General features: G+C 39.8%; 1 protein-coding gene across 1 annotated transcript; it reads left to right on the top strand.

Moving 5' to 3' along the window:
- The first annotated feature begins 1,678 nt into the window (after nucleotides 1-1,678).
- Nucleotides 1,679-2,245, top strand: LOC105621714. The gene has a single exon (XM_012203174.1). The coding sequence runs from the start codon at nucleotides 1,679-1,681 to the stop codon at nucleotides 2,243-2,245; it is 567 nt and encodes a 188-aa protein (XP_012058564.1).
- The last annotated feature ends 9,592 nt before the right edge of the window (nucleotides 2,246-11,837 follow it).

Genomic DNA, 11,837 nt, shown 5'->3' with positions numbered 1-11,837 from the left:
GACCGCCCAAGGAACTGGTGCGATATGTCGGGAACGATGATGATAGAGTACAATCGCACGTCTTATCAGACGTACGATCAGAGCTTCTGTGGACAGATGTGTTTGCGGTTTCTACAAATTGTAGACGCACGTGAATTTAAAAAACTCGACGAGATGCTGTGAAATCTTAGTATTAGTCGAACGCTTTTTCGTCATGTCGTTGATTCTTACACTGAGCGGGAAAAGCACCGTTCTTGCGGCTTTCCCATAGATTAAATGAGTGATGGAGATTACGAGCTCGGTCTGATGATTTTTGAGTCTTATCACTCGATACCAAATGTGAATGAACAATAAATTTTATTTCGCCAGAAAGACGATGCGGAAATTACAATTCCCGAAGATTCATATGAAGTGCGAGACATAAATGAATTTTTGAAACACGCTATTTTATGGAAATATCCACACCGCGACGCGCTTGAAACCGTTGATGTAGTGCATGATGACAACAACAACAACAATAACAATGATACCGATATGATGACGATAATAATGAAGATGGAGAATACCTGATTACGCTCCGCGCAAACTACAACACGATGAGATGCGAGATTAGATGTGCATACAGAATAAACATTGGCAAGCCCAACAGCATTGGATTCAGCTGCTGGGATTCTCATCGAAGCGTATACTGCGGCCGCGAAGATGGCACGAATCGGACGTGTCGATCAACATAATGAATGTAAACGTTATCAGCGTAGAGTGTAACATGACCGCGGGCGTATACAGCAACGGCAAAAGCGCGCACGATACATGAATTTTCGCCGAGCATGCCTTCAGGATATGTGATATCGGAGAGATCGGCGCAGATCGTTTACTTGCCGATCATCGCACGGAGTATTACGGATCTAATGATACGCATCGTCGATTAGAACGAATAATTGCTCGATTTTCGAGGAGAAGAGATCATCGTTAGATTGCACATACGACGGGAATAGTGATAACGTGAGCGTGAGATACTCGTGCTGAACGGAATGAAGCGTACGCAGAAAGATAACGCATTTTTTACAGAGCCAGTGACGATAACACTCGCACATCTAGCTGCATCAGAAGAAGAAGAACAAGAAGAAGAAGCTCAGCGTGTCAAATTACATTTTTAAAATCTTTGGGATTCGCGATGCGCAACATTTGAGATGACTGATATCCTAACATTAAAGACGAGCCGATTTTTGATCGCATCGTCAAGATTAAGACTCACACGGACAGTTCGCCAACGTTCGGGTACAGCGATGAAATAAGAATACCCATACAGCAACAGGATCTGTACACACTACTGCCGTACAAAAGCTTTCTGTATGTCGAAGGAAAACTGACGAAGAATAAAGTGATCCAGAGTGCTCACATGACATTGGCAAATAATTGCGTAGCATTCATATTTGAGATGATGAGATTCGATATGAATTCAACGGAGTGGAGATTGATCGTAACAGAAACGTGGGCATAACTAGCATACTCAAAAATTATGTAACAGTGTCATCCGACAGAAGTGTGATTCTGCGAAATGTCGGCTGAGATGCGCAGATTACTGCGGCCGAATATTTTAATTTCTGTGTACCGCTCTACGTATTGCTGGGATTTTGCGAAGACGTGGTGATCTTCACTCGTCACGCCAACGTTCGAATTATTCAAAGTACAATGGCGAATGCCGCACGTGTTATTGAACGAGATAAATAAACTGTCGATGCTGCGCGCTTTGGAAAGCAAACGATATCTGAGCATGGCTTTTCGCTTTGTACGAGTTTCCGCTCTTGCAGAGCACAATCAAACATTCGTGGGCCATCAAGAGGCTACTCAGCTCGAGAAGCCGCGCTACGTCATTTTCGCTATGCAAATAGGTCGAAAAAACGTTATGTCTGAAGATATAAGTCGTTTCGATGATTGCAAATTAACCAATGCGAAACTCTACCTGAATTCGGAATATTATCCGTATGATGACTTGAATCTGGATTTTGATAAAAACAGATGTGTGATTCTGTATGACTTGTACGTGCGTTTCTGCAAGGGTTACTACGGATACGAGTGTCTCGAGCCGAGTCTCATCTTTACGACTTTTTTACGTAATGGCCCGTTCGTAATCATCGATTGCTCTCGACAGAACGAATCGATCAAGAGTGGCACCGTGGACGTACGATTAGACTTTGAATGTAAGGAGAACGTGCCCGCAAATACAACAGCCTGTCATCATACACGATCGCGTGGTTCAGTATAATCCGTTGTGCGCAAAATCACCTAAGCGCACTCCCAACTTCCACTTCGCATTCGACCGCAATCGATCGCAATCTCCTCAACAACATGCTCGTGCCAACGTTCGTGAATATGCAAGGATTCATGTGACATCAAAGTAGTCAATTTTTTGTTTGACGATAATCATCAATGTATACAATTCACCATTAAAAATTTCACAATAGTTGTCAAAATAGTCGATACACAAAGATATATATATATTGGGATACAAATTAGTTCAGTCAGTTCAAAAATGCATTTATTTCAAAACAAAATGAATGAACAGATCAGTTACTGTCCATCGCTGCCTACTACTTTTTCCCATCTCAAGATGGGAGAAAGTAGTGGCCAGCGATGGATACGTTCATACATATTGTACATATATGTTCATACATATGCATTCATATATACATTCATATAACATGTATATATATTAGTTGTACAACTTTGCTTCCGCCGTTTTTTTCTGAAATTTGAGGCTTTATTGTAAAAAACTAGTTATACATTTATGATTCAAAGTATTGTCCATCGCTGGCCACTACTTTCTCCCATCTTTCGGATAGCGTACGAATCCCGCGTCGAAAAAACTGGTCATCTTTTGAGGCTATTCACGAATCGATCCAATTTTTTACTTCTTCATAAGACCGGAAGTGCTGACCGGTCAGCCAGGCCGTGTGCCATTGATCGAAACAAGTGATAGTCAGAGGGAGCAACGTCTGGAGAATACAGCGGGTGGGGTAGGACTTCCCATTTCAACGTTTCCAAGTATATCTTGACCACTTTCACAACATGGGGTCGAGCATTGTCATGCTGCAAAATCACTTTATCGTGTCTCTCGTTGTATTGCGACCGTTTGTCTTTCAATGCTCGGCTCAAACGCATCAATTGCGTTCGATACCGATCGCCTGTGATTGTTTCAGTCGGTTTTAACAGTTCATAATACACTACGCCGAGCTGGTCCCACCAAATACAGAGCATGACCTTGGACGTCAAAATCACCGTTTTTGAAGCGTTGAAACCACTCACGACACGTTCTAATAGCGGCCTCACCATAAGTATTTGAGAGCATTCGATGAGCCTCAGCCGCAGATTTCTTCATATTGAAGCAAAAAATTAAAACCTCCCGCAAATGACGAGAATTTGGCTCGTAAACTGACATTTTCAATCGAGACTTTATGATGCAGACACAAATCGATTAATGTTTCTATGGAGTTATGTTGACAGATGCCCAAGTTTATTGTATGACGTCTATGATCTATTTATTTCGACCACCACTTATCGCTAAAGCCATCTATAGGAAAACGGCGGAAGCAAAGTTGTACAACTAATAGATGCTGCGGATACTCGAGATCGACCTCGAGAATATAACCGGTGGATGAATCCGGAGCGATCGCGCTCACATCGAAGTTCGCATCGTCTTCGATCCATTGAAATTCGGCATATTGCAAAGGTTGACACATCGCTCATCCGTATAAATTATTCACATCGTAATACATCAAGTAAGACAACGGTTTCGATGGATCGAATGAATGCATATACTTGTTATTAGCCTGTGCGTATCTGCTGGAACATTGACTGAGACCGCCGCGTATACCGCGCTCGATGAACATGATCATATCAATGTCGGTAAGCAACTCGAATCTTATATGTGTATGTTTCAGCATGGCGTCCCACGTGAAACCTGGTAATATATAATAATGCGTGGGATCGAGACAGTAACTCGCGATGCAACTATTGCGGAAATTTTCGAAAATGTCGGCTAATAACAAGACATCAGTTTTCAAATACAAATCACTGTACTCGCCGAGCGTTCGGATAGAGAATCGCTGCCATACGTTCACAGCATGAGTGTAATCGCTCTCGGATACCGTATCGCCTGTCAATGAACTGAAAAATAATTCGCCGTGGTAAGCGCGTGTCCTGCAATTTTTCGACGCAGTCAATATACTTGTATGGAAAGACACCTTTTTGTGTGAGAAGATCGAAATCCTCCGCGCTAAGCTTGCAAAATTCGGAACGTACAATTTTTAATTTATCTTTGTCAAGATACATCGCCAATTTATCGAGGCTTGCATTTAGAAATTTGGAAGAATCAATGAATCTTAATTTTACACCATTTTTCTGAAAATTCTTTTGATTTTGGTGCTATAAACATGTTTGGTGAATGAAATATATTTTTCCTTCGTTATCGGTGATACATCTACATGTTCATCGTATGCAGTAGCAATTTCTTTAATTATAAAGTGAGCATCATAGCCCGATAAATTGTGAAATACGATCGGAATATAGAACGAATTTTTATAATTTAAGTTACAATTTGAATGTGCTGGACCGCGGTATCTACCGGTGAGATGACAATGATCGCGGTTTCGCGTATCGTCCGGCGCGAACGGTTTCTCGTAGATGTGACAACGCATCGCGCTATAGTATGCCTCCCATTGCTGTTTAGACAACGTTTCCATGGGCACGTTGGATACGATATTTTTCACAATGTGCCAAATCGTTGAGTTGTTGCGCGAACCAGATTATACAGTCTTCATCGCGACGGAAGTAATACGACGATAATGTGTCGTCATACGTAATAGCCTATGCTAAACGCTTCATGTCGCTGCGTACGACGACGCGTTTTTTTTTGTCGAATTCTGTCTTACGTAGGACTCATTCCAGGCGTAGAAGTAGACGATGAACGGTACTTGTTCCCGGTTGCTATAGTTGTCAAATTCGAGCTACTTGTCGTCCTCGCTCGGCAGTCGAATAGCACACTCGTTGATCTTCTGGCAGTCCACTTCGTGCAATTGCAATTTTTCGCACGAACTGAAGTAATAGAGACACCTGTAAATAATAGAGAAATCACTTTTCATTATTTCTTTTTTTACTGTTTTTTTTTATTGGCTTTTCTTATTATACTTACCGATCGCAGAAAAATTTCTTGTTTTTTTTCCCACTAATCTGCGAGCTCATGAGACGCGATAGATTTTTTACCCACGCAAAGTTGCCAAGGTTATCGTTGTGTGAATCTTGTAGATACAGAAGAATGATGTGCTTCTCCTTCTTGTTATCGGTGAGCCGCAGAGGAACGACTTGTTTATTCTCGATGCCGTACACGTTCGACACCGCGTTCAACCGTTCGAATTTAGAAATGTCTTTTAAAGTCATTGGAAACTCATTGTTTGTGAGATTCAATACTGTCGTATAATGCGGATAAGACGATTCCCGCTTCGTATACTTTTCAGTTGGGTACAGAGCGGTGACCACTGACCACGCGAAGCATGCATTGTCCGTCGTACGAACACTGATTACCGCTCATTTCGTCGCTATTTCTCGTGGCACTTCGATGTGACATCCCGCGCGTAGGGGATTTAGTTTGTTCACATTGATAGTCAAATTCAATATATGTGATAATGCCCACCCGCTGTCGCATTCCTGGAACTCTTCGAGCGATGCTAGGCTCGATGACGTGCTGCTCGTACCACGCGCAAATCGGTGTATCGATATATCTCGCTTCTTTGTAACTATGCTCTTATTAGCACGTTTATCCTTCGTCGCGAACTCATCTTTGTTCACTTTTACACTACCGTGTCTTTCTACAGCGTCTCGCATTCGTTCTAAAGCATTTTCAGCGTCTTTTAAAAACCGTCGCTCGATGTGATTAGAGTTTATCACCGTATCTGTCAATATATGACTCTCGAATGCGGCGTCGATCTTTCGCCAGACAAGAGATCGTTCGTTGTTACTCGCGTACTCGCCACCAATGTGCACGAAACGTCGCTCCAATTGCGACTTTGCACCCGCGAGTCACACGATCTTCGCCACCGGATTGTCTCTGTCCAACGGCGAAGTGCGGACACTTGGCACGACAAAGTTCTTCGAGTTGCTCGATGCACTCGTCACATCGTTGCAGCCACGCGAAACACTCTACCAGATAACGATCTGGCCGCACTGCTCCAACAGTTCGCGTTCCACTCGCTCATGATTTTTCATGTCTTTTCATAGTTTTTAGATCACGTCGCACTCTTCCACGGAGCACTTGCACGTAACTCGTTCACACACGTTGCAACATCGTGACATATCTAGAATATCATAACATTCTAACTCCTTTTCATTATGTTTGTTTGCGAAAGTGTACTGTTCAAAGCACTCAAAGCATTGTTCGTCGCATCTATTGAAAAACAGTTTTAGTGCAAGATCGCGATCACGAAACTTCATATATTGTTAATAATCAGCAGTTCCACACATTTTTCATTACCCGCGGGAATCTTAATGCACATGCATCAATCTTGGCTCTTATTTGCGATTTTCTTCGCCCAATAATAATCGTCCTTTATTACATTTCTATTCCACTAATGTCTCTTTTCATACTTATCGTCCTCGTAACATTTGTCTCGTAACCGTGAGTACACTTTCTGTCGCGCGAGTAAACACCAGTCAGAAACAGTCTCTTTAATAATTATTTCATGTTTTTCATCACGTATACCGAATTCTCGATCGCGTAGGAATTGCATCGACGATATTCGTACATCTGTGTTTTTTTTTGTGGATTATCGAGAACATACAACACATCATCTACATTATATATATCTTCCCACATATTTTCCAATACTATTCACAATAGTTCTTTTTTAATGTGCAGAGTGGGCACATGCTGCACGAGAATATACTGTACAAAGGTCCTCTTCAATTCGTTGCCGTCTAACCTACCGAAAGAATCAGTCTCATGCTCCCTGACGTGATACATTCTTACATCGTTAATGTCAGCTATACGAATCATGCATGCTGTGCATACAGTTAAAGCACCACCCGTTGTATAATAATTGTGGATTACACAGTGTTTAATACGAGTGTTCAACGTATGGATTTCCGAAGGCTGTACAAATTTTTCTACGCGATCGATTTCATACTCGCTCATATCACTAGCACATCCACTATCGTCGGATAGCATTTCTTCGTCAGATGACTTTTGATCCATTATATTCTCAAAGTCTACTTCCATTTCTTCGAATACTTCGTCTCTAATATTCGCGAACTGTTCCGAATCCACATTTCTAATATACTCGGCTACGTTAGCTATGTTCTCAACGTTTCTAATATTCGCGACTTTTACATCGTTATGTTCTCAAATTCTATTTCCATTGCTTCAAATAACTTGGCTGCATTCATACCATCCATGTCCTCAACGTCTGCGCGATAATCAACCATACTTTTCGCATTATACTGCGCATTATATTGCGATACGGTAATCTTTAAAGACGCCAACTGAGATGCCGCGCGCTTATGATTTCATTATATATTCCATTTTGTGACTTCTTTGTCGCTTTATCTACCATCCCTATGGGATTGCAGTAGTGACACGACGTGTCACCGATCTCTTCTTAGAAAAAAAATATCGTTATCGGTGCTTCTCTCTTAACGCATCGCGACGTGTCACCGACGTGTCACGGTTTTTCCTAGATAAATATCTTTATCGATGCTTTTGACCTTGAAAGAAAGAACTGTTAGAACACATCAATGATATGTCACCTAGACAAAACATCTTGTTCGCGTTATAATACCGCGGTTTTGGATCTGCGGCGGCAGCGGCCCGAAACGCATTTTGGGGTGAACGTGGCGGCGGCGGGGTGGTGGCGGCGGGGTGGCGGCGGCGGGGTGGCAGCGGTGGGGTGGCGGCAGCGGGGTGGCGGCAGGATGTGAGGGGACGGTCCCCAGTGATACGTGATGCCACAGCATGGCGGCATCACGTATCATTATAAACACCGATAGCGCCAGGGACCCGCGTCCTCCTCCTCCTTCCCCGCGCCTACCAGTATCCCCGCGCCTTCCCCCCCCCCCGCGCCTACGAATACCCCTCGCGCCCCGCGCTCCCCTTTAGCCCCATGGTTTAGAACCCGTCTTGCTATAGTATTACTGCAATATATTATATTACTGCATATATCAGCGAAATATAACTATATATAACACAATATGTTCCAAAGTTGCCGAATCATATTAGAATGTTACATTCATCATACAAATAATATTACATGTAACATTTATAATGTCGTGTTATATTACATATACGTCTAAGTTACATGTTTTGGTTTGCTGAGTATGGAAGCTAATAAATATAGTATAATCTCTCTCTCTCTCTCTCTCTTTCCCTCGTTCCCTCTCTCCTTTCCTCCTTTCTTCCTTCCTTCTTTTTTCTCTTTCTCGCTGTCTCTTCTCTTTCTGTTTTTGCGTAAGTACTGCACACGTTATTTTTTTTGGTGTTATTTTTTTGGTTTTGTCGCTCCGTAATTAAGCTATTTTTCTATCGGTTGCTGTCCTGTGTGGGCTTCTTTTTCAGGATTGCGGTCGAGTGCACTTTTCGCTTGACGTTCTACTTGGCATACCTTGATCAAAAAGTTCCCGGAATTCATTCAGAAAATTCAAAATACAAGTTTTATTCATCAAAAGTAATATTGTCCCCTTCAAAGTATTCCTCATTGACTGCAACGCATTTATGCCAGCGCTTGATATCCAGCTCTCGAAACATGGAACTCTATTGTCTGTCGGTATAGCCATCAGAGCCGTCTTCGATTTTTCCATTACCTCCTTTCGGCTGTTAAAACGCATTCTCCGTAATGATTTTTTGACTCGATCGAACAGAAAAAAATTGCAGGGAGCCATATCAGATGAATTCGATGACTATTGGATGGTATTCGTTTCGTTCTTGATCAAAAATTCACGGATAATGATGGCACTGTGCGACGGTGCGTTATCATGGTGCAAAATCCACGAGTTGTTTGCCGACAAATCCTTTCTTTTTGGCGAACTGCTTCACGCAAACATCTCATAACGCCCAATAATATTCCTTATTAAGTGTCTGACCTTCTGGCAAAAATTCTTGATGTACAATACCGTTGTAATTCATGAAAATTGTGAGCATCGCTTTCTTTTTTGACTGAAAACGACGTGGTTTTTGGCTCATTTGAAGTTTTCCATTCACTCGCCTGATGTCTGGATTGCGTGTCGTACTCATAAACCCACGTCTCGTCTCCAGTAATGATGCGTTTGATGAATGTTGGGTCGGATTCAGCCTTTGAAATCATGTGTTTGGCGATAACAACGTGGTCCCTTTTTTGCATGAAATTCAGTTCCTTCGGGACCAACTTTGCAGCAACACGGCGCAAACCCAAACCATTAACTACAATACATGTCTTGAATGGATCCATAAGCAATGTTTAAATCCTCTAACACTCTGATAGTTAATTTGCGGTTATTGATCAACATTTCTCTCACTTTATTGATGTTTTCGTCGATTTTCAATGTCGACGGCCTACCACTGCGTTCGTCATCCTCGGCGGACTCACGATCACTTCTGAAACCTTCATGCCACTCATAAACGGCTGTTTTCTTTAGAGTATCACTGCTGAAACAGTTTCCCAACATTTCCAAGGTTTTCACACCATTGAATCCATTTTTAACGCAAAATTTAATACAAACTCGTTGTTGCAAATTCAACTCCATTTTTTAAAACTGTTAAAAATCGAAAATACGTGCAGAGGTAGATGTACAAGACGGCATAATTTTTACAAATATCAAGCTATGGTGATAAAATTTGGTGGAAATGTCAATAATAGATGTGGCAACCTAACCAAAAAAGAGAACTCAAATCAACTGACTCAGAGCATCATCTGGTGGTAATTCCGGGAACTTTTTGATCAAGATGGTATATTGTTTCGAATTTTATTATATATCATTTATGATAGAAATTATTAATGATTTTAATTATTATCGTCTTTTATATGTAAATAAGGTTGATCTAATGTCAATGAAGTCAATTGTAAATATCACTTTGGAAATATTGTTAAACTAATATTTTGTACACTATAGAAATCCAATTTATTACAAACTTCACGATATGGCCATCGTTCTTAATGAAATTTTTAAATTGATATAAAACGCTTTGCTTGAGACATCTGCTGTCATTAAGAAAGGAATTGCTTCGAATGGTAAATAATTTTCCGTAAAGTATGACGCTGAGTTTCCAATGCATACATTAGAGGACTTAAATGCATTCCAAGATAGATTAAAGGCAAATAAAAAGTGTCATCATGATTTTGTAAATGTTTCATTAATTTTTTATTCAATTGTTTGCCGTATATATATATGTATAAATAACATTTTCATAATTCAGATGGCTTTGTTATATTATTTTGCCTACAATCATTTAGTATTATTAAGAATATTACCTATAATAAAGAAAATAATGACGCGTGATTTGGCATTAATATGCACAGCACAAAAAAAGGTGGAGTACTTGTGTAAAACTTAAAGATTCTCCGATGTATAAATGCATAATCAGTAAGAAAATGTAATTTTACTATATAATCTGTTGATCATTATAGAAACAATAGATTTTATGCAGTATTAAATTTTTTATGTTTTCTAGACTCTCTCTATGAGAAAGATGAGAAAGGCAACACCGAATGACACGTATGTTCAGCTGTGGGAATTTGCTTGACTAATTCTAAAGATCGAGATGGGTTTAAAATTCATTGATCAAATAAAATAAAGAATTAGTTGGTATGTGAATAGTTCGAATTCGAATCGAATTGAATTCAATTCGATTCGTTTTCAAATCTAATTAAGCGATTCAAATTCAATTCATACTATCACTTTATAACATTATTATTAATACTATATTACTATTACTATTATTACTATATTATTATTAGTGTTTTACTGTTACTAATTCTCTGTTTCTGTTGCCTGTGCTTTTCATTATGTTTTGGAGCTTACTGCATTATAACTTACGTTTAATTATCTTGTCTACATTAAATGAGCGAAATAAAAAGCAGATATATATTATAAGTATATAGTATTTTTTATTAATATATGTACAAACTACAATAGATATATATTTGCCTTAGTCTAGACTAATGCTTGTAACAAACTGTAAATTTTAGGTTGATTTTTGAGGCGCCTATTCTCTTCTTCTATCACTTAAAACTTGACCGCCGAGCCAATCATGGCGTTTTACGCATGCTCGACCTTGAGCAATAGAGAGATAGTAGACATCGATTCAAAAAACAGCCTGAAATGCGAATTCCGTTGCGAGCACTAATCTAGGCAGAGTTTGAACAGACTTCGATGGCTAGGGGCTACATCACACTGTCGCCCAGGACCTAAACAGTTTTTCTATCTAGGGGCTATAAAAAATGAGCGTTACCATGTTATGTCGCTCTTAGGTTAGTTTTCCATTGCAGCGCCTATAAAAAATTGGAAAAATTAGCCAGCCCTTGCTTAGTGTCAAGTTGACATTTCCATTCGGGAATTACAGTGCAGATTCCTATTGACTTGATTTTGTATTCATAATTTTGAATATTTACAAGTCTTTCTTTAATTACATTATAAACAATAAAATAAATAGAGAGAAGGCCTCTATATATTATGAGATATCGAGTTTATTTTAAGTAAATATTGGATAGAAATCTATGGGCAAAATTTTAAAAAATGGTAGGTCATTTTGAAAGGAATTTAACAAACTTGAATATAATATTATTAATATATGTAAAATTTAAATCAATTTTTATTTTTGTGAAAATTAAAGAAAAGTA

Source organism: Atta cephalotes (genome assembly GCF_000143395.1).
Source record: "Atta cephalotes unplaced genomic scaffold scaffold00036, whole genome shotgun sequence".
NCBI classification, from domain to species: Eukaryota; Metazoa; Arthropoda; class Insecta; order Hymenoptera; family Formicidae; genus Atta; species Atta cephalotes.
Note: the sequence above shows the minus strand (reverse complement) of the source record. Positions and strands in the feature narration are given on the sequence as shown.